The sequence below is a fragment of the Stegodyphus dumicola genome, chromosome 7 (assembly GCF_044657685.1).
Source record: "Stegodyphus dumicola isolate Sdum_Otavi_A_Nest chromosome 7, ASM4465768v1".
NCBI lineage: Eukaryota > Metazoa > Arthropoda > Arachnida > Araneae > Eresidae > Stegodyphus > Stegodyphus dumicola.
The window spans coordinates 78,163,589-78,188,541 of NC_140774.1; the positions used below are offsets into that span (position 1 = coordinate 78,163,589).

Here is a 24,953-nt window from a genome sequence, read left to right on the forward strand (position 1 = left end):
ATTTTAGTAAGAAAAAAGGAAAATCTTCAGAAGAAATTAGAAGTAAATGTTTTGGAAGAGATGGTCTTATTGCAGATGAAACTACAATGAATGAGCGCATATGATAAGCACTGCAATATGTTATAATTTGATTGCTTGATTTTGTTGTAATAAAGAGATATAACCTTATAGTCTCCCTTTCTGCCGTTCTGCTCGACTAGGTCTTAAGAATGCAAATATATACAGTTGTTATTATGAATTTATACAACTGTTATCAGAAAGTAAATGTCCTTACGAAGTTTCCAAAAGTTTTCGGCTCTGTAATTATTGTGCATCTTCATGATTTTCGGGATATGTCTTCAAGAACTGATTCAAAGTCCGAGTGAAATTTAAAAGATCAGCTCGAATGTCCAGAAACTGGAGCTAAAGATTTTAATTTTTAAATATGTTTTGCCTTTTAAGCAACGCAAGTTAAATAAATATATATATATATTTGTAGTAGTTTTGTTCTTCTAACAACTTAGTTAGAATAAGTTCTTTGAGTATAAGCATTGGTTCGTAATCCCTTCTATTCGCGGAAATATTTGGCTTGACTAGAATTGCCGGTTTGGCTTTACCTTATAACTCGAGTAAAGACGAAACACCTTCGTATTTACGTATTTTTATGGATTATTGTTCGTTGAACGGGAGTTGGTTTGTTCCCCTTGAAAAGTCAACTAATTTCCGATCAATGACAATGATTACATGCTTTTAATTTAATTTTTCCTTTTACAATTGAAATTTTGTTCTTCATGATGATTTAATTACAGTCCCCGTTAAAACATTATTAAAATTTTACTTTCAAATTACTTCAAAACATCTTTCAAAATATAATTTACCAGTATAGATTCACTCTTTTAAAATAATTTTACTTTAATTAAACTTAGGAGATAATATAATCAATTAATCAATATTGTTTAGGAAATAAATTAATATATATATATATATGAGATATTCTGGCAGTTGAGCACATGAGTGACCACTTTTTACTATTCCATATCTTTATATCAATTTTCACCGCAGATCATTTTTACTTTAGATGAAATTCTCCAAATTACATATTTAATAGTGATTTAAACAAAGTACGATTAAATGTAGAGTTTCTACGTCATAACTATTCTAACAAAGGAAAGATGGGTTAAGCAGCAGCGAAGTGTTGTAGCGCAGGAGGAGAGAAGCAATCTGATGCAAAATGGCGCGACTTCGTTATTTATAGAAGAGTTTACGTAATAGGCTGGAAAGTTCTCGAAAATACTGGTCTAGGGGGGAGATTCTAAAATTTCGGAAAGTTAATTGTAAGTTGCTTGTTCGCGTAGAGCAAAGCCGTTTTTTTTATTTTTTTTATTTTTTTTATTTATTTTTTTTTATATATATATATATATTTTACATATATGTAATAAAAGGAGAGGAATACTTGGAAGAAGAGAGTAACCATTTGCCGAATGCTGCCCAAAATCTGTACGGTGGATGCTTAACACATCTGTATATGTGAAGTCAGTCAAAGAATTTTATTATTTCATATGAATGAAACTTTAATACCTTTCATGCACAAAAACCGAATCATATGTCCAGCATAAAAAGAAAAGTAAAGAAACCAAACTCTGCAATGTAAAAAAATTCGTAGCTGCGTGCAAGAATAAAGGAACAAAATCAGCAACTATTTAAAACCTCAGTCTGATTTTCTAAAAACAACATAATTTTTTTTAGCTATGTCTCTTCTTAGTACGAATGCAAAAAAGTTATTTTCTCTTATTCAAGTACAGCAATCTAAGAGGAATTACTGTGGAGTTAGTTAAAGAATTAAATATAATGAAGTAAAAATTTCGTAATTTTAGTTGCGTAGCATTCTATTTTATATTTGCTAAAACTCTCTGATATAAAGCAAATCAGATCAAGAAAGAAGTAGTCATGGTAATTTGAATATAGTTTGTAGTTTTTATATATTTTTGTACCTATAATCAAAGTATAATATTTAATGTGATTTTGCATCGTTTCATTAAAACGTTCGTATCACATTTTATATTTTAACACCAAATATTATTGCCCTGCATTATTTTTTAAGGAATTAAATAATGAAGAATCTGCATGAATGTATGTAATTTCCTCGCATTGTGGCAAAACGTTGTCACCTAGAGACGTGAAATTTTGAATAACATGCATCTGGAAGCCCGAATTTCGAATTGTTTTATTTTCTGTTTCATGTTTTGCAAAACTTTAATGAATTTTTGATTAGCAAGCTCAACGAATTGAAAGTGAGCAGTGACAACACTGTACGGAATAAAACATTTTTTTATCTCCAGTGTGTTAGATTGTCTGTCCGAAATTCTAAAGATATGCTGTTTTTAAATATTTTGTGACTTTTAATTTTACATGGCGTAAGAGGCAAACCGGATATATAACAAATAAAATTAACAGGCAAAAAATCAGTAATAAAAAAGGGCTGAAAGAGCTCAGATTTTAACTATCGCCCAGAAAGATTTATTTTTTTACTCTCTTGCTGAGCTCGCAATCTACCAGTCTACTGTAATCGCCATTTTTGCTACCTTTATTATCAAGTACCATTTACTTTACACCCTTACACCGTATTCGATTCAACAGCAGAATTACAAAAATTTTAAAAGCAGCATATGTTTAGAATTCTTGATGCAGCGTTAAGCCTTATGTTTTTCTACTTTTTTCAGTCTTTTCTCAGTTTATCATATCAATGTTCAGTTTTTTTAGTCATATGGCATGCAGAACATTTTGTATTTTTGTTATTAACATTTTGTGTGCTAATTTTATTTATTAAATATCACGTTTTTCGCGTTTACGCCACATAAAATTCTGTTCAACAGCAAAATCATAAAATATTTAAAAACTTCGTATCTTTAGAATTTTTGACAGACAGTGTCGCGATAAAAATATTTGATTCTTGTACACTATTGCCACTGCTCGTTGTTGTGTTTGTTAGTAAAAAATTCATTAAAAGTTTACGAGATATGAAATAGATAAGAAAGCAAATGCGAAAGTTAATGTTTGAGCTTCCAGGTGTCCATGTTCGCTTGGAAGACTGCATTATTCTAAATTTGATGGTCCTTGGTTTTGGATTGGATTGGAGGACGACCCGGTTCCCCTTGTCAGTCAAAACCTTATGACCATTATAGGTCGCTTTGATCGTACCAAGCTTGTTAATAAATAAGAAATATACGAAAATAATAATAAAAAAACATAAACCCTTGGTACCGTTGTTTTTTTCACAATGCCATAAACATTCATTCAGGTTCTTCATTATTCATTATTTAATTTCTTTAACTATAATACAGGGGATAAATTTTGTGGCAACATTTGAAAAGTGATACGTCATTTATAGTGATTCAACGCAAAATGTCGTTTCGATACTAATATCCCATTCGGGATTAATGGCCCCTTTTGGTTAAAAAAACCGTTAGCCATATGTAAGAAAACTGGCATTGATATGATAAACTGAGAAAAGACTGAAAGAAATATAAAAATTTAGTGCAAGAGCAGAATGGTAGACTGTGAGTTCAGCGAGAGCGTAAAAGATCTTAACAAACTCTTTCGGACGACGTTTAAATTTGAGAACTTTTAATTTTTTAAATTTTTCTATAGCTTGCCCTTTTCTATTTACTATTTACTTTAGCATAAACTCATTAAACTGGATTACTTTCGTATAGGATACCCTATATTTCACTTGCAAATAAGCAATTATTAAACTCTTTCGTAATTATAATGTAATATTCTTTTACGTTTCCAAAAGAGTAATTCGTACCCCAATTCTGCTTTGAAATATAACATTGTGTAACATGACAGAAATTATTCCACGTTTTTTTTTTCCTACTTGGTCGTCTGATAGAATGTCGATAAGAAGCACTCAATTTTATTCAAACCACGTGAAACATTCTTGTGCGTTTCATGCAGAAATACCATCAAGTCGTCTCAAATAAACAACCCTCTTTAAAGTCCAGCAGCCATTTCCAGCAGAAAAATCCAAACGCTCCTTAACTGGGGAAAGGGGGTTCGTGTCACGACGCAAATGTTGATACCTTCCAAAATAAATGAGCTCAGACGAGCGCGCGCGTTTTGGGAATATTGCGCACATCTAGAAAGAAACGTTTTTATAAGTGGATTTTATTTCCCTCTCTTTTTCCATTCTAAGAATGTGTGTTCAGGGAGAAAAGACAAAGTAGCCCGCGGGGTTTTCAGAGACATCTTTCATCAAGGAAAAGGAGTTTATTTTTTCTTCTGCTCTCCGCACGGAAAGTAATTTAAAGTCACATATATGGCTGGAAGAAACTAAGAATTTTCTTTACTGTGACATCTCATACAAAAATCTTAAAAGGAGACTACTTTAATGATCAATCCTAAATCAAAGTATCTTCATAAGCTGAGAACTGTATTGTAACCTTTCCTTCCCACCCTTATAAAATGGGAAATACGTTGGACTTTAAAATTTACCTTTCTCGTTATTGGAAAACTATTGCAATTTTTTCGTTTTATTACACGTTAACTTCTCTTTTTAACTGCCATATCAAACCGTCTTTTAAGAGGAACAAGTTTTATAACAGTGGCATATTATTGAGAATAACGTTGATAATAAACCAGAAATATGCTTGAAGTCCTGGAGGTCAGGTGTGGATTACTGACAAATCTGTTTGGAGTCTTGTGATGAATCTTCATTCTGTTTGAATGCATGGATTTAATTTATTTTACGGTTGCTACTGTTAGGATAGAAAGAGTATATATCTATAAATAAAGAATAAAGAGTCTGTTGAAAATTAGTGTTAGAATTTTGATTTTGACGTAGATAATCATATTCTGGGATGCAGCGAGATTTTTAGCGATTTTTCGAAATTTAAAAATACTATGAAGTTTTGTCACAAAGTTCTTTTCTGTGATATAAAAGTTCATACTAATATTTGTTTCTGGTTTAGCTGTGGGTATTTAGCAGCTAATTTTAATTGACATTTTTTTATGTACGGAAAGGTTTTTCTTTTCCTAAACAAGTCTGGAGTTCAAAGTTGGCAGACGTTCCTTGTCAGGAGTCAGGACTGACTGAAATCAAGTTGCCTCAAAGGTGATATTGTTTGGTATATCTTTGGGTTAGTAAAAGTGAGTATATGTTTGAAAGAATATAAAACATTTTGATAAATCAGTAGTCTAAAACTATAAGATAACATTCTGTGTCTCGAGCATTTGGCAGAATAATGACTTACATGATCCTTTACAGCAACGATCGCCAAACTGTCGATCGCGTGCTACTAGTAGCTCGATGTGCCTTTTCGCTCCGGTTGGCTAACCTTGATTCCTCCACTGAGCTGACGCTGACAACAAATGCTTGTTCCTCCCGCGCAACTGCCATTGTGAGCCTCATCTCATAGTTGATTGTATACGCATGATCTTGTGCACGTTATGTTTTTCGTGTGTATATTGGCACGTTATGTATTTCGTGTGATATTTGTTAACTTGGATAATTTGATTTGCGCATTGGTACCAAGCTAGGTGTCTTCTAATGATGGCGTGTTCAAGCAAAAAGCAAAAAACTGATCACTTTCATTCGGAATGGGAAACCAATTAAGTACTTCTTTACCGAGGTAAAGAAGTACTTAATTGGTGTGCTTACTGTACTATGCAAGTGTATCAGTACTTCAAAAAACACGATAGTGCTGCAGTAGAGTTGGAACTGAATGATTTTCAATATGATATATCTGTAAAATCGCTTTTTCCAAGCTCTGAAAATATTTGACCTCTTGTTCCTAAAGGAAAATGTCCAATTTTGGTCCAGTTTTGTCACAAAGTGAAGGCAATATTCAGCTCTACATATCTATATGAGATTTCTTTTTTTCGGTATGGAATTTATTAAAAATAAGTACAGAAACAGACTCACTGAACACTTGCACAACTGTATTCGAATGGCTACCTAATTTAAACTAGCCGCTACCTAATCTAAACTAAAAAAAAGGCGCAAACAGCCCTAATGGGCCAACGTCGGCAGTGCCCCGAAATCTGCTTTCTTGATCGTGGACCCCGGGTCGCGTAAGCATATGCCCTAAACAAGTGGTCAGCTTGTCGTAGGACCCCCAGTGTTTAGTCCCCAAGGGAACTTGGTACTCATTTAATCGACCCAAGGGATGGAAATCAACACTACCTAGTCTCCCAACACTAAATACATCTTGATAACAAAGAAGAGTTCCATCCTTCTGATTAAAGCTAATAAGTTTGATAAAAAAAACTGTCATTGCATTTGCTATTTATTAGTAATTACACTTCACTTTCTTTCTTAGTATAATTCAGTTTCAGTCCTTTTTTGTTATAAGTTGTTGTTTAATTAAAATTCATTTCATATTTACTAGAAATGTTATTTTTAGGCAATAAACAAATGTAACGTTTTTAAAGAATAACTGGTAGTTCGTTTGGTTGGTAACTCACGGTAGGATTTAAAAATGACGCAGCTCAGAAACTTCATAAGTTTGGCGACCACTGCTCTAAAGTAAGAAGCAAAGCTGATTCAGGGGTATATATTGAAATCGTGTAAACTGAGTTGAACCGAGCTTGAATTGCAATGATTGAAGTATTCCTGATGCAGTTTTATCTTTTTTGATATTTGTATCTATGTCCTTTTAGAGTCATAGATTATTATCATTTTGGAAGTTTATTTATAACATTATTTTGAGTTATTATTTTGGAAGTAGGAAACATGAAAAATGTGAAATGCCCTCGCCGGGACTCGAACCTGGACCTCTCGAATACGCATTGAGTGTGCTACCGTTACATTACGAAAGTATGCAGAAAGGAGAGAGAAAACACCTTATATACTCCCCCTTTTAAAGAGCGTTTGGGGATTAGAAGATCCAATCGCCAAATCCTGGGGATGAAGAATCATCATCCACCACCTTTTAGTTCATGCGCCATATAGAATCATTAGGTATTTTGAAGCAGGAGACGTGAAAAATGAGCAAAGCCGTCGTCGGGACTCGAACGTGGATCTCTCGAATAGCTGCTGAGTGTGCTACCGTTGCAACATGAAGGCATGCAGAAAGGAGGGAGAAAATACGTTATAACCTGACCAAGAACATGACTTTTATTTCATGTTATAAAAATATATCATTTTTGGCAAACCCCACAAAATTAAATGTTTTGATGTTATCTAAAATTTTAATTTCTAAGTAACATTTTAGAAAATAATTTGAGTTGTGAAGAAAAGGCTATATGGGGGAGGCGAGAAACCGAAAAATTGCTAATAGATATGTAATAAAGAAGTGAGTTTAAAATTGGACATGTTTTGAAAGTTTGTAGGGACGATTTTAATTGCAATACTCTTCCACTAAACAGAATTAAGGACAACATTAATATTTACATTCGGAAAGAAAATGATCAGTTTCTAGCTGCCCCAGAAATATTGATTTATCGTCTGAAGATTCATATGTGTGTTATAAATAGGGCTATTGATTATCCGCGTTAAGTTGCAGATTAAAGCATATTAATTCTCACACACCAGCCATAAATGGATCAAACTAGTGGTGAGTAGCCATTTTATGAGGGCAGCTTCATTGAAGATGGATGATCCCATTCGCCGTAAAAGTAACACAAGTAGTTTATCATGTTTGCGTGTGCACTTTTAAAAAAGCGTATACAGTTTACATTCACCAATATTATTTATTGCATTTACCAATTAAGAATATCAGAAATTTCATGGAGCTGGAAAGGATGTATTGGAAAAAATAAAATAATATACCTTTCTTCTTAACAGAAAATTTTCGGAAACCCAGAAATGCTCATTATCTAAAAAAGAAACTCTTTTCAAGGTTTCTACACAGAAAAAAGAGATGTATATTCAAGGTTAAGGAAAATTACATCATTAGAACTTCAAATATCTGAACCAACTGGAGCTATGTACCATTTGGATATTCAAAAGATCCGAATAGTTAGGTTGTCATTTTTCTGTAGGCCAAATACGTATCGATCGTAATTTACAATATGACCTTAATGCATGTAATGATTATATAGCACACAAATATTGTGCTTGGATATAAATTTGAAATAAGGCCACAGCTTTATCTAAATTGTTATGGTCAAACAATGATTAACAGAGAAGACAAATCCAATCAAGCCTCCCTATGCTAAACTGCTACGTTTCCATTATTGCATTTAAGCTGCTTTTAGGCCATGCGTTAAAGTAATTTTATAATCCCTTAGATAAATAAATGTACGTTGGACATTTTTGATTATTTACGTTGAAGGAAATACTGTCAAAATATAAATAAATTATTGACAACTTTGATTTGTCTAGGCCTATAACAAAGGAAATCCTGTGCGAATGATTGAAGATCTGGATTCCTTAGGTCGGAATAATTTTAACTCTACTACTTTTTATTACTGAACATTTGCAACTTATTAAGATCATTTAGAAATCATCATGATTTCAGTAGACAGTTTTATAAATATAGCATTATCTCTTAACAGAAACACGCAAAATATACATTAAATGAAATAATTTTGCTCAGCACTAAACACAGTATTAATGCGTTTTAGTTAAAATATATTTGTCGAGTTTCCATATAACGTATGCTATTTTAATAGTTTGTTAGGAAATGTTATTTTACTACTCGTTATTCGCATAAATTAAAAAAAAACAGACATATTCTAGTATATCTTGAAATACCTTTATTCCGAATCTGCTTCTTAAGTATTTTAGTAATTTTGAGTACACTAAGTATATGAGCAATTTCGAGCAATTTAATGTCTTGGTCAGAAGAATGTTATAATTCAAGTACCCTGCAAAGTACTGCCGAAGATGGGACATTCTGTTGAGCCCAGCCTCAAATTTCGCGCAAGGCAGGTATGTTTGTGAATGTATAATCTAATTTTTGGAACGGGACACTTAAAATCTGTACATCCGGGTGCTTTCTTGTGAGACTGGGTGTAGTTCACAAAACTCTTGCATTCTTCCTTTGAGGCAAGAAGGGCTTTCGATCCAATGTGGGATGGAAAGTTCCTCTGGCTTGTATAGGTAACTCTCCTGTGGTTTGCTTAAATTAGATAATCCAAGACTAATAATTTGCATTAATTTTCTTTTTAATTAAAATTTTCTAGGCACAAAATTGATCTTATTTGATTTTGTTCGTTGTAGTTATTTAAAAATTAATTTGATAGGTGAAATTAAAAATTATAATTCCAGATTATTTGAGCACTTTGCGATTTCAAAATTGCTGCAAAATTTTCTGCTTCCGTTGAAACCTCCGTTCCGTTGAACTTCCTTTGAAATAGTATGGTAACAGGATTCTGTGGTTGGGTTTGTGAGGTACGATTCACACTCCTTCTTACTGTTAAGAGTTTTATTACTCTCCATAAAATACGCATGTTAATTACGTTTTCTGAGCACAGCTGCTTTGCAAAGTTGTGTGCAACTGTTTGAATATAAACTCACTAGTCTGAAATTACTACATAACGCTTAAGATGTAACATGCACATTAGCAGCAGTATTTCCACTGTTTCTAAGAAGTGCGGGATCAGATGCAAGGAGTTCGGAGCAGAAGAGAGTGTATGCAAAGACATTAATTATCTTAGTCGTTTGTCATTTTTACGACTAAAGACATCCAAACTGCAATACACTTGGCTGCAGACGACCACCATTACTGGGAACGACCGACCTTCTAACGTCCTCGCTCGTTTCTTAACAGTCGTTAAAACGGCGGATGATGTTTTTTCGCTCCGTATAATATAGATATGTTGCTATCTATGTTTTAGTTTTCTTTAGAAGAACATTTTGTGGCTCCTGCTTTTCTTCTTCCCATGTTCTGTTTCCCTTTTTTTCTTTACTTTGGTTATATGACTATAACGATTATGTATGTTCATTTTGGAAATTCTTCTTTTGAAAGCAGTTTCTAAACCAGTTCTTTTTCTGAGATCTGTTGTTTGTACTAGTTGGAACTCTTCACGGTTAAGGACAAAAGCCAAATAAAAGTAGTTTCAGTTGATGCATTTGATGCCTCTTTTTCTGTGTTCTGCTTAAATGTTTCTGAGCCGTATGAAATTCAAATGAGATATCCTTTATCTAAAAGAGCAAGATCTCTACATTCTTTCAGTACTATGTAAAATTAATATTATTGTTTTATTGTATTGTTATTTTACGCATCGCTTCGTTGCTGGAACGGAGAGGGAGGATAGTTAGAATAAAGTCTGCATCATAAAGATCTTTGTGTTTTAAAGAAAATAAAAGCATCATTAATGGGGGGGGGTGAGAAGGAAAAAAAAAGAAAGAAAGGAATAAAAAAGAAGTGCAAAACTGTTACTTGAAACCTAGAGATTTTTGTTAGATTATTATCGAATATTTTAAGGAAGAGATCATATTTCGACTTTTTAAGAAAGTTAAAAATTTAAAGATATATTATAAAAAATTAAAGAAAGGAAAATTACATTTTTTTTTCGTATTCAGTTTGCAGTTTAACACCTGAAGCCATTTTAAACTAAACAGTTACGGTAAGCCTATTAATTTAAGAATGACTCTCAGAAATCCAGCATAAAGGATATAAGACCATATGTTTAAAAGAGCTGCTCAAAGCAGCGGTGCTAAAGGATTGGGAGGAAATCTTGCTGTGATGTTATTCTATCATAAATTTAAGCCATGTGAGGACGTTTTTGCTTATTTAATAAGCAAAATAATTCAAAACTTATCTATGCATTTTTTTTTCATCGGTTCGCGCCCGTAGATGGCTTGAAAAACTGTTTTGCGATAAGCAAAATAACAACTCTTATTTCACCAGGATATGGAATTTAATTAGTGAAAGCAATTAGATCTTCTCTGAGGTATTGAAAACATAGAATATTTACAGAAGTACGATAATAAAAAAGAATTATGTGCATTTGTGATTTCAAAAATATTTTTATGCGCCTCGGTCAAGAAGTAAGGCAAATAAAAATTTTAAAACGAAGCAGAAAGATGTGAAATACAAGTAGTACACATATGTACATGAGAATCAAATTCATGTTATGTACAACTGTATACATAAACACTTAATACGCATGCATGTAACGCCTATATATACTGCATTTTATAGAATTGTGTCTTAGAATTTCTTCTGAAGTATTCTGTCGTTTGGCATAAAATTTATTTCAAATTGTCATTAACTTCACTTTTTACTTTTCATATTTAGCATTATTCATAGAAAGAATCCTTTTGCTATGTTTTGTTACTTGACGGTGTTACATGTTTTGTTACTAGACGCGTTAGTTATATACGGTTTTTGGCAGTATCTGTAATCTCTAAAACTGCTATTTATCTATTATTTAACTGCGATATCTGAAGTTATTTTTTTTTAATTCGGCATATTATTCTCTCGTATGTTCATTACAATTATTCGCTAAGTAGATGCCCTTTTTTGAATACTGAAATGAAAGGCCATCTCCCTAGCATTTTCTTCAGAGCTATAATAGGTCTCGAGCACAGCCGTGCCTCTGGTGAACGAGTGAAATACTTGCCTCATGTAGAAAATGTGACAGGGCGCAAACTTCTAACTAATGTGAGAGTATAATAAAATATTAAAGCAGCTTAGATTTTCACATTTGCTGCAGCATTCAAATCCGTCACCTCGACTTTCGGTTTCAGCTATTAATTCTCTTTGCCTACTGAAATTTTATGGTTTTTCTTCCCAGTAAATAGTGTGGAGTCGTACAAATCAATGTCTGGCCGCTGTTGAGCTCCAGAAGCTTAAAATAGAAGGAGAATGTATAACACTACTTTCCAATATGCAAAACGAACTACTTTGACAGCTGACTCTAAACATGCCACGAGGCCAGTAAATTGTGTTTAATTTAGAAGCTATGCGTACTGTATTTTAACTAAACATTCCGACTTATTTCTTTACAAATAAATATATCTCATTGAACAAAAGATGAAGAAAATACGATCGCTATTAAAAATTTAGTTCAATCATCTTCATTCTTTTGTGTTATTTAATCCAGTTCAGAAGATTTTTAAATGAATGAAAAGTAATTTGTTTCATAACCAGGTGGATGTATACCAATTCAGAAGTCAAACAACAAAAATCAGCGTTATATTTACAAAATTTTCGCAGGACTAGTTTCGATGGTTTTACCGAACCACCATCCTCAGCTGCAAAACCGCAAATGAACAAGATAGGAAATAATGATTAGATAAGATAAGAAAGCCTGGACAAGAATAAGCAAGTGGCGTCATCTGTTGGTGAAACCAGAACTAAAACACAATTTCTTTAAAGGCCGAAGGCAAATTTGGATTGGAATTAGGATCGTTAACTAGAACAGAAAGATTTTTATGAATGTGAAATGCCTCTAGAAAATCCAGTTCTCCAATGAAAGATGTTTTTGTATAATTTTGGCAGCAGAAAAATTGAAAGTGTGGTTTTCGTACCAACAATGTTGAGACACAGAAGACTTCTGTGTTTCCTTTTTTCTAACATATGCCTCATGTTCCTTGACGCGAAATTTTAAGGCTCTCTTAGTTTGGCCAATGTAAATTAAACCACACTGGCAAGGAATCCTATAAATACCCCAGGAATTCATATCCGGAATGGGGTCCTTGAGTATGGAACTCGGAATTTTATTGATGGGAGAATAAACGACCCGAAAGTTAAAATTCTGCAAAATATGTGCAGCTTTATAGCTAATTGATGGAAAGAAGGGAATGACAACAGAATTTTTATAATCTCCTAAAACAAGAGTGTGCCTTTTAGTGTGTTGAGATGAGAATTTTTTAACTGCTTGATTAATAATGTTGGGTGGAAAGCCCCTGTCAATAGCTATTGCTTTTAAATAATTTAGTTCTTCATCAAGGGCTAGTTTGGAGGAGCAAACTTGAAGAGCACGGAAAACATAGGAATAAAATAATGCTAACTTTTGTTTAGTCGGATGACATGATTTAAAGTGTGGTGGAAGGCAAACTGATGAAGGTTTACGGTAAACTGTAGTACTGAAGTTGGATGTGTTACGTGTGACCAGAATGTCGAGAAACGGAAGAGAATTGCAAGTCTCAAGTTCAAAAGTGAACTGAGTAGCAGGATCAATAGAATTCATTGTTGAAAGAACTTTATTTAAATCATCTTTATTACCTTCAAACAGAGTAAAAGTATCGTCTACGTAGCGGAACCATGACGGGAAGTTTAAAGATTCAAACAATTTTGATCCATAATAATGCATGTAGATATCAGCCAGGATGGGACTGAGGGGGCTTCCCATGGCTAATCCCTCAGTTTGCTTGTAATATTTATTTTGGAAAACAGAATGTGTTTGATTCAAACAGAGTTGAGTGAGAGAAATTAGCTCATCAATTTCGATGCAAGAGAAATGAAATTCGCGAAGTCTGGTTTCTAGACACCTTAATGCACCCTCCACCGGGACATTGGTGAATAATGATTTTACATCAAAAGAAACCATGAGTAAATTACTGGGAGAAATGTTTTTAACCTTTTTTACAAACTCTATTGAATTTTTTATGGTGTAAATGTTATTGTCTAATAGAGTTGAAAATCTAGAAACTAAATATTTAGCTAATGGATACGAGGCAGTACCTAAATTTGATACAATAGGGCGGAAAGGAATACCACTTTTATGAATTTTGGGAAGAGCATATAACCTGGCACAATTCGCAACAGATGGGATAAGTGAATGTTTTAAGTTGCCTGAAATGATTTGCGAAGATTTGATCGCAGTTTTTATTTTTGACAAGTCCGAAGGTGAAAAGGATCTTTAGGGATCGGATTATATGGTCCTTCGTTTAAAAGTTTAGTGACACCATCGATGTAAGTGTTCTTATCCATGACGACTATCTGGCCACCTTTGTCTGCCTTTGAAATGATAATATCCGGGTTAGAATGAATTTCGCGCATTGTAGCTCTTTCTCTCGCAGTTAGATTTGGTTTCAAAGGTTTATTATTGAATTTCACATTATGAGCGATAAGATGCCTAATCGTTTCTTTCTGTGAATTAGAAACTTTACTGAACTTGAAAGCTTTTTCGATAGGAGCCAAAATCTTTGGAATCGAGGGTTTACAGGTTTGCGAGAAGTTAAAATTATATTTTAGATTTCTCTCTTGTTCTTCTGAAAGACTAACATTAGAAATATTAACTATTGGCTTGATGTTTACAATGGGAAGATTTTTTTGAACTACTTGAACTGTAAGATTGTAAAAGAAGTTTTGCGAATTTAACTGCAAGGGTGTTTTTATGACGGTTAACTGCATTCTCCGTTCTAGACCAAGACTTGTTCAAGGGCAATGAATTTTGGATATGATTTAGCGAGTTCCAGATGAAGCTTATAGAGTTCACGTTCAATTTTGGACAATTGTTGACGTGTATCATTTATGACGGACCGAAGTAAGGCAAGCTTGCAATTTAACAGAATTCTTGAAACGCGACTCGAAGGTTTTTGATTAGATTTGATTTGAATAAAATTGGGGATCAATTTTTTAAATTTACATTTAAGTAAAAAGTCAAGATGATTCAGGAATTTTTGCCGTTTCAGGCGTAATTTAGTGAAACGATTAACGGATGAAGGCATGATAAGCAATGCAGAAAATCAAACTAAATTAACTAAACAATAATAAAGCACACACAGAACAGCAGAAAAATCAATCACTGAAATGAATAGAAAACAAAACGTTTGTAAACAAAATGCATGAAATCAGACAAGCAAAGCTCAATATCCAAATATACAAAATATAAACATAACTTGAAAAATTGCAAAAAAAGTACTTACCGAAACTCAAGCAATCACAAAATGGCGGCCACACCACATGCAAAAAAGAAAGCAAAAAATAAGCCTGTTTGGGGCTTCAGGTGAATGTATGTTAATGGTGTTTTAGAATGAGAGGCATCTCAACAAGGCTAAAAAATTTGCAATTTGCTCGGTTACGTATATTCCTATGTTGTAAAATATTTTATGTCCAAATGGCGTTCTTTCTTTTGAAACGAATAGTGATTGCAACGGTGCTCTTTGTTGTGGCCCCAGGCTCCAAAATGACCCTTAGGAAATATTCTCAATTATTTCTCCGAATATTATTCTCTTTATTCTTAGACTCTTTATTTGTAGCGTGAGACATTGCTGCACTTTAATGGCACATGCAAGTATTTTGCAATGCCACAAACGAATAGCAAAAAGAATTTCCGTCTTTTAAATGCATTTTCATTTGATTTTTGTGGTTTGTAAATCGGTCAATAGATTGTATTTCATTCTGTGTTTCTGCTAATTTAATGGAAAGATTATTCTGAATTAAGTATAAATACAATCTAAACAAAAGCCTTCTCTGGTACACTACCTCCTTTCAGTTTATATCAAATAAATGCATGGTATTTACCTCCTTTACGTCAAAATTTCCATTTCAAAGAAATTCCCACTACAGTTCCAAACACAAATACTAACATTAGCCGAGGGAACAACAATAGGTACTTATCCAATGGAAAAGAGGCGGGAAACCGAAAGCAAATCGACAACCTCATCTTCCTTCTGTCGATACGTTCCATGGTTACCCCCCTCTACAGTTCATGCACATTTAAAAGCAACCATGAGCCTCCTAATCAATAAAATGCTGAGAAGCGAAGAGTCACGGGTCACCCGAGAGTGGTTTTAATTATCATTAAAGATAACAAAACCTTCTCAGCTTGTTCACGTGCAAGGTTATTTATGAACCGAATGAATCCTTAATGAGAAGTTGTGTGCGCGCGACTGTTTTGTATATCTTGGTTGCGTTGGGGTATTCTGAAATGTTATACTACGCCATGTTTGTCCACATATTTGCATAATTAAGGTGCCTTTGATGATTTTATCAATCTCAATAATAACATTAATTTCTCAAGCATTGAAATTACTTAAAAAGAGATCTTGATGTAACTTCAGTATTTAACAAATGAGTCGTTTTCTAATGTACAAAAAAGTATGTGCATAAATCACATTCAGCTGCTGAAATCGAACATAGGACGAAGTACAAATGCCATTTGGTATCATCTACTGGCCCGCTGCACTTGTGAGTATCCCATGCCATTGATTTGATGTCCAACCGTATTGTCACAGTTAGATAACTGCAAAAATATATCAAACATTCAAGTTTTTATTAATAGAAGATATTATTTTTAATATAAGTTTATAGGTATCACTTGGCGATTAAATATTAACTCATATTTATAAAAAAGTATTTTAGCCCAAAAGGGACATTAATCCTGATTGGGATATACACTGGTGAAATAAATTAAGAGAATTTGCAAATTTTATCGAAATGCATGAAAAGAACTGAACTGAAGGGGAAAATCACTGCTTCTAGATAAAAATGCAAATCTTGTACGGCAAATACGTAAGCGTACACATGTGTGTAGGCCTAGTCAGCAGAAAAAAAAGCTTTATAAACGCGTGGAGGATAAGACGAATTGCGTTCGCTAGCACACCTCGGCGAATTTCTTGGTGTTATCTTGCAGCAATCGCTTAAATTCACATCGGAACAGTAAAAATTAGTAACCACCAACGTTTAGATGATGAATGAGGTGGCGAATTGTGGGGAGGCTAGAGGCAGGCCAATCGCAAGTCTAGATATGCAGAGAGTTTAATTTAACGCCCAGAATCGTGTGTATTTACGGAAACAGTTCCAGGATACTGGATCCATCGAGAGAAAGCCTGGGCAAGGTTGTCCAAGAGCCACGACGGTCAGAGAAAATCGCTATTTGTTCATTTAGCGAGGCGTAACAGAGGAGCTACAGCATCTCAGCTCTCTCGGGCCCTGTACGCAGCCACAGGCACCCGTGTAACAGGGGTGATTGTTTCCAAAAGACTGATAGAGGGTTGTTTGCTAGAATACCTGCTTTTTGCGTTCCGCTCACGTCTATGGACAGGAGAGTCCAATTAGCCATGGTGCAGGCATCATAGTAATTAGAGTACGGAGCAATGGGCGACCTTTCGGTTCACCGACGAGTCCCGTTTTAGCCTAACCACCGATTCTCGCAGTACTTTCATATGGAGAGAGCCATGGACTCGCTATCTACTCTCCAATGTCCGAGAAATCAACAATTATGGCGGTGACGGTGTAATGGTCTGGGAAGGCATCATGTTGGATGGCCGCACACTTCTCTACATCTTTGACAGAGGCTTTGTATCTGTTGTGAGGCATAGGGATGAGGTCTTAAAGCCCTATGTTTGCCTTTTCCGGGGTGCAGTGGACTCCTAGTTCATCTTACAGGACGATACCGAAAGGCCACATCGATCTTCTGGTCGACGAATTTCTCGAAAATGAAGATATTCGCCAGATGGATTGGCCAGTCAGATCTCCAGACCTCAACCATATAGAGCATGTCTGAAACGCTCTGTGGAGGGCAATTGCAACTCGCAACCCCCCTCCGAGAGCCATCCAGGAACTGAAAGGAGCGTTGCTGAATGAGTTTGACCAATTTCCACAGGCATTGATAAACTGCCTTATTTCCAGTATAACATTACGCTGCGAGGCCTGTATGGCTGTAAAAGGGGACCATACCCCCTATTAATCCATTTCTTTTATGTCTTCTGCAACCCCTGTTTCAGACCTTCAGACTCTCTAATAGTCACGTGGCAATTTCCATTGGAAAACTAGAGAAGGGCGGTCTGGCCCTGGCGGCACATTTTGGGAGACATTCTTTTTTTTTTTTTTACGTCAGACCAAGTATGGTTTCAGTCTACTGCTTTTGATAATATAACAGATGTAAGTCCTGTTTAAATAACAGTGCCTTGGGTAAAAAATTGCAGGGTTTTTGCCCCTAAATTAAGAACTGATCTTCATAAAGTATGGGTAGTTTTATTCTAGCACATGTTTGTGGACGTTGCTGCTTCACGAACAGCCTTTATTATTTAAAAATGTGAACGGGATCTTCATGACGGGGCACATAAATAACAGCATCGATAGTTTTCCTAATAGTGCAGAGGGAAATGTAAAGCTTTACTTGAAAGGTAAAATTAAAGCTTTACTTGATAATAAACAATAGATCTTTAACGGCTACTCGTTGTAGCTGCTATGAGTGGTGGATTTATGAAGTGGGGAATTTACCTCACCTGAGCTTTTGAGCCTTTGAAACACAGGCAACGTTTACTATTTTTAAAAATTAAATAATACTTTGGCGCTTTTTTGTATTGGGAGGTCCCTCCCTATTGTGACTTTAATCCATGATCCGGACTTACCATTCCATTCTCATGGCAGCTCTACATGCTATAACACTTCTATTTTGAACACATGAGGAATCGTTGTAATAAGTGTTAATTGTATAATGTTTCAGTTTTTCTTTCACGTCGTTTTGATGTTTCGTATCATTTTTGGTGTGCATTGGCAAGAGCGAAAAAAATCTGGTACCTCCCCAGAGGAAGAGAAAACTTAGGCTGTGTCACGGATACATTATCAAAAAATGGATTGAGATTTCTACAAAACAAGTTTCATTTATAAAATATTTCTGTATCAATGATTTCCACAATTTTTTGTATAGTTATATTTTTTCTTGAAATCCAGAAATCCAACAGCATGTGTTAACACATATAACAATCGGGAGATTTAGAACAGAAACAAAGCCTAGAACTCATTCTCCTTCACGGGAATTGAAATAAATTAGTTTTTGATGAAAATTATATCATAATGTTAAGTATAGTAATCTGATATTTACAAAAAGAAAAGAAGATATCTTTTTTGGTCGTTATCTTATACATATATTCTAGTTATGTTCAGAATTGAATCAATTTATACTATCAAATCTGTTTATAAGTTCTCGCGGACAACCTTTCCGTACTATCAAGAATATACCGGAAACTTGAGTTAGAAACCTTTAGACACGGACAGTGTTTATATGAACTTATGAAAATAGTTTAATTTTCCTCTCTTATTCACAACTGTATAATGTTTCAAAGTTCTCGAAAATAAAATGGCGGGAGGAAAACTCTTCCAGATCTCGACTTTCTTAAAATATGCTTCCCACGTGCTACGTTTTGTCTTCTGCATCAGTGTTCCGTATATTGATTTTCGCACGGGAGGGGAATATTCGCGGACGCCACGCTACGTTGCCACCTTGAAACGCGAGACATGATTTCCGTTACGTGGCACTTCGGAACAGGGAAAGGGGAGGATAGCGTAAAGGTTATTTTAATGTGGCAGGTGAAGGCGCTGCTATGTCGATTCGACGGGGTATTTTAAAGAAATTGCGCTTCTGTATTAAGTTCCAAGGGCTAGGTGGGGCGAGTAGGGATTTAGGGGTCGAGATGCGATGGGAGGGAAAAATCTTCGGAGTGGAAAATCCCCCTGCAGGAATGTATCGGGATATAGATTTTCATTCATTTTTAGGGGAAATAGAGCTGCTCTTGTTTAGGGGTGTCTGGGGGAAGTTCCTTCGTTTAAGTCTTCGAACGACATTCTGAATTTAATAAATATTTAAAGCTGTTTGATTCAAAAAAGTTTTATCTTATTTATTCAAAAAGAGAGAGAAAAATTGTTATTTGGAGTTTTCTATCCAGTCTGCACTAATGTAAGGGTTATCTTTCCGAGGGTAGTTTTACGTAAATTAGAATTCCCCATACGTGTTTGCTCAGCCTTTAACTTTTACACGATAAATTTGATCGGAGCAAACGAGGAATGCTCGACGCACATGCAAATTGAATTTTTTATTTGATTTTTAACATCTAAAAACATCTTTTAGATTTTATTGCTTTTATTTGGCAAAAAATCTTTTCTTGCAATCCATTTCTTGCAATCTTTAAACTTTTCTGGTGGTGAAAATGGAAGTCGCCAAACTAGGCGTAAGGTGTTTTACTTATCTTCCTAAACTGTAATAAAAATTTAAAAATCAATGCGTGTGCTTCTTAATAACATCTTAATAGTTTTATTCTAATTTATTATTGCTAAATCTATTAAACTATAATGAAAATATATCAATGCATGAATAATTATTAAAAGGTTTTAGGCATCATAGTTTATGAACCTCAGCTACGTAATTTCTTTGTGACTCACCCACCGGCACTTTGTCATCTGCTTCAAACATTAGATCCAGTGATGATGCTAGAATTCTATAGCAACAAAGAGAATCCAATAATCAACAAGTTACGTTCTGATGGTAAGAACAAAAATTAATTCAATTAGCAACAATGCAGTTGCAGTCTTCTCAATATCATTAGTTCATTATGTTTTTTCATCAACATCATTGTATATATATCATTATTATATATATAATTCAGAAATCGAACTGCATGTGTTAACACATATAGCGATCGGGAGATTTAGAAGAAAAGCAAAGCCTGAAACTCATTCTACTTCACTGAAATTGAAATAAATTAGTTAGCGATGAAAATTATATCATTACCGTAAGCACAGTAAAGTGATATTTACAGAACGAAAAGAAAACAATATATAAAAATGTATTAATGATGTTGAGATGACTGCAACTGTATATTTGCCAACAACTGCAAAGACTGCAACTGTATTGTTCTGTAAATTTTAATGTAAGATTAGTACATAAATTTTACAGAATCTTGTCATATCAAATAATATACAGGAAATGCCAGTTTTCATTAAATTCTTCTCATCTTATTTAAAAAACATATTTCCTTGTTTGCATGATCCAGTTATACATTTTCCTTGAACTCGATCTCTGCATTTTATCTCTGGACTTCTGGTCTTCTTCCAGCGATTTAATTAAGCGATTGTATATGAAAAGTTAATTTTTCTGTAGTCACCATTATAGTTGTTATTACCGGAAAAAGTTTTACCTCTCTGTACAGATGGCCAATTCTAATGCATCTACTCTTTTATTATCCATGTGAACACTAGTTAAGTATCATTTTGTCTTTGGAAATATGTGAGAAAAAGTTATAAGAATGCGAAAAATACACGACAGCGAAAAGTATTTGCAGAAGTATGATATACTATATTTTCCTATATCAAATTATAATTTTAATCTAAATTTCCTGATTAAAAAGCTTTCATGTGTTTTAATTCTGAACATTTGGACGGTGAGATATAAATCTGCAAGTTTACTTATTAGCTCGCAAACATTCAAGTGGATAAGACCGCCAAATATTGATTGCTTTGTCTCGGGTTTTATATCCGGTAAAGCAAAGGGCTGAATGTATGAGTGTTGTTCTGTCACTGACCGTAATAATTTAATTCCTTACATTATTCTCCATGTCAAGAATCGTTCCTAAGGCAAAAAGTACTCAAGTGGTATGCTATGTTAAATTAATACAACTACTTATTTTATAAATTGAAGGAATGAACGCACATAGCTTTCAGGTTTCAGGAGGTACATTATCATGAAGAACTCTAATATTTGACTTTCTTTCCGACAGATTATTAATTAAACTGTCAGAAGTTTTCAAACAATGCTAGCCAACTTTTATTTTAAACTTCATTATCAACAACTATTTAGTAGGAAAAGGGATTTTTGCACTCTAGGTCATATGCGGTAGAACCTTGTCAACTAACTCACCACATTCCAAACGAAGGCTGAAACTGAAATGTATTTCGACATCTTCGAATATGAAAAAAAAAATCTTTCTTAAGTAACATGCAAGATTGAATAATTTCGAAATTAAGAAACTTGGTAGTCAGTCGTCCTTTAAAGCACTTCTGTAATTGGAAATATATAATTGCGAAAACAGAGCCGGGTAACGGAAATTTCGCAATTGTTGCGAAAACAGACCAACAATTGCGAAAGCAGAGGCCGAGTAAGGAGTTTTAAGCCGGATAAGGCGCTGTATACATTTATATGCGTTTGGTTCTTCCGACTGCAGTAACAAAGGGAAGTACAAACTAAATGTTATAGTAACCCCATATACAAAATTTCAACGTTCTGTAGCAAATTGTTTGTGAGTTATGCGAGATACATTTATGCGTAGAAAAAAAAATCTCTTTTGAATCCATTTGAAATCCATTTGCGAATCCGTCTTCGAAAAAAGAGTCTTTTATTCTGTCCGTGCTTACAGACGTCACGCAAAATATCGTATAAAGGAATTCGAGAACGGTCATAATGAATATTCCCGTTGAAATATGATATCCGTAATTTTTCGCGATTACAATACTTCCTTTACTTTGTACAAGGGAGTAGAAAATAAATTTCTTGAAAAGCATAAATAAAGTGTACGCTAGGTGTTCCAAATAGGCTTCCAAAGTTGCACTATTTTCAGCCGTGTACGTTTCCCACTTATTTGCTTTTTACGAAGTATCGACCATAAGACATTTTGTCAAAGAAACATGTAAAATAAACTGTCCCTCAACCGGATTCGAACCATCTTCCAACGGCTATCTGGCCGTAGCCACTTACACCAGGAGAACAAGCACGGGAGAATGTAATAATTCCTTAAACCGCTGTATCTTCTTTAAACCTCTGTTATCTTTTAAACATACGAAAATTAAGGCGTGCGGGATGAGGCTGTAGTTTAATGATTATTTTTAAAAAATGCGTTATAGTTTTATGCTGTAGAATATCTATCTCTTAATAGACTGGTGGCAGACGCATAGTTTCAGCTTCAGAAAGGAATCAAATAAATTAATTTTACAGAATATGAGAATTTTGATCATATGACGCTTTTGAGTAAAAATATAAACATTTTAATTTTTATACGGAGCTTATACGAAGAAGTTTTATTTATTTAGACATTTAGAATCAAAGCAGAGATTTTTGAATGAGATGAAAAACTGTCTGTCACGTAAAAAAATTGACCCTAAAACTTTTTCAAAATTATGTGACTAATGATTTTAAGTGGCAAATTAAGCTATAAATAGTAAAAGAAACCTATGATTCCAAGTTAATGTCTTGGCAGTAAAAAATGCATTTTTTTTTTTAAATTCGCACTTCAAAATGTAACTGACATAGTTTCTATCACAACGGTTTGTACATAAAACATCACTGTTTTACTTGTAGATAGATATAGATTTTTAAATTTGGTTTTCGTTTGAGAACTCCTTATGAGGACCTATGTATTTTGATTAAAGCCTATCACGCGACCGAAATTGTCGTGTTCTGAAGGTTTACTTTATTCACTTCAATTGAAGCTGTGATTGATGAACAGATGTTCAAGGATATTTAGGCGTACAGTCATTTTGAAACAGTCTGATTGCTTATTTTACTGTAGTGTTGAATAAAAGAATTTCTTATTTTTAAGTTCATGAGATGTTTTTTACGCACACGAAAAGATATCTTATTCAGCACACTTCATAATTAGATTTCCCTGTTATAATTGAAGGGGATTCCGAGAGGCTGAACAATTCATTTTTAAAATACAAGACTGAAATTACATTGCATATCTTACATGAAATAATAATTATTAATTATCTCCATTATGAATTATGAAGTTTTAAAATCCAAATTTATTAAAGCTTGTAATCGGCATTGTGGAACAACCGAAGTCATTACTCTTTGTAATGTTATTAATGAAAATCTATCTTTTGATAAATACCCTGATGTCTTATCATTACACCCCCCCCCAAACAGTCATTTTCTAATTGCTGAAGCTCCTGTAATTAATATAATAAAAAAAATTCCATGTTAAGCAATGGCACAAAAAATTCTCAGAAGGAAAAAGGAAAGAAAAATCGAACCTATATCTTTACTTGTTTCTTAAATTAAACATCTTAGTTTAAATTTACACTTTCAAAAATTGTCATATTATATTAAATTATTGAATGATAATGAAATTAAGAAATTTCAGCACTGTTTTTGGTATTGCATTAACAATGTTGACTAATAAAATTCCATTTTCTTACAGGATGTCACGGCAGAATCGGGCTGCGCCTTCGTCATCAACACCATCCACTAGTGGCGCTTCAGGTGGAACTGGCACCGGCATACCGGTACCGGTGGTACAGCAGGCTCAACAGTACCTGGAAGAAAACATAAAAGCATGGATGGAGCCGGCCCCGCAACCACCAAGCAGGGAAAACGTAAGCTAAATTTTTCAAATTTATAGCAAGAAATTTATATTTGAGACACATAATCGTACCATAAAGATTTAAATTTTTGATAGTACGTTTCTAATAAAATTTTAATTTGAGTAATGCTGAAAATTATCATAAGGGTATGCATGCATTGTGACATAAGCACAATTACATTGCAAGGCAGTCACAAACGTTAAATCATGTTTTAAGGCACAATGTTCATGGCATAGTAATTTGTGTATTTACATTTGTGTTTTTTAAACACAAAATCTGCTTTATATTACCTGCAAAAATCTTACATTTTTGCTTTTTATTTACAAAAATGAAAGTCAGTTAACTAACCGCAATTTGTTAAATGATGTTGCTTTCAGTTGTGATGGGAACTTTCACATTTGTGCTACATCTTTTATAAATTTTAGATTTGTAAGTAAATTGCGCGCTAATAAGAATCACAGATATTCACAAGTTTCCTTTGATCAATCAACTGCGCCAGAGTCCACGCACAACAAATTTTCCCACTGATGATTTGCTTAATCATTCTTTCAAATTAGCGCACATTTCCCCTCATTTTTTCAAAGAGTTATTTTAAAATGATACGTTTAATAAAAAATCATGCCTGTATATAAGTTATAAATAGTTATGGGTGTAAGTGTCTACAATTCTTAGGTATATCGGAGCGAAAAACGTAAAAACTGTGCGATGCCTTTGCCAGGATTCGAAATTAGGTCTTCCGAGTGCTAACCGAGCATGCTTCCTAATTATAACACGAAAGCACGCGAAAAAGAGGGAGAAAATACCTTACATTCTTCCCCACTTTAAGGGCGATTGGGGAGGAATAGACATGGACCCCAAATTCAGGGATGACGAATTATCGTCACATATCAGTTCGAGCGCCATGTTTTTGAATTTTTGAAGCAGGAAAGGTGAAGCAATCAACTATGTCGGGATTCGAAGTCGGGATATTTCGGCTGCTAGTCGGATGTGATTTTTTAATTACATTACGAAGGCATGCAACAAGGAGGGAGAAAAATCTTATAAATTAAGTAA

General features: G+C 34.1%; 1 protein-coding gene across 2 annotated transcripts in view; it reads left to right on the forward strand.

Moving 5' to 3' along the window:
• The window catches only part of LOC118197238 (uncharacterized), a 403,557-nt gene that overhangs the window by 222,505 nt on the left and 156,099 nt on the right, over nucleotides 1-24,953 (forward strand). For both annotated transcript variants that reach the window (XM_085820507.1, XM_085820508.1), the window contains one exon: nucleotides 23,738-23,912. In XM_085820507.1, the coding sequence (XP_085676633.1) occupies nucleotides 23,738-23,912 (175 nt within the window). The remainder of the gene's footprint in view (nucleotides 1-23,737; nucleotides 23,913-24,953) is intronic.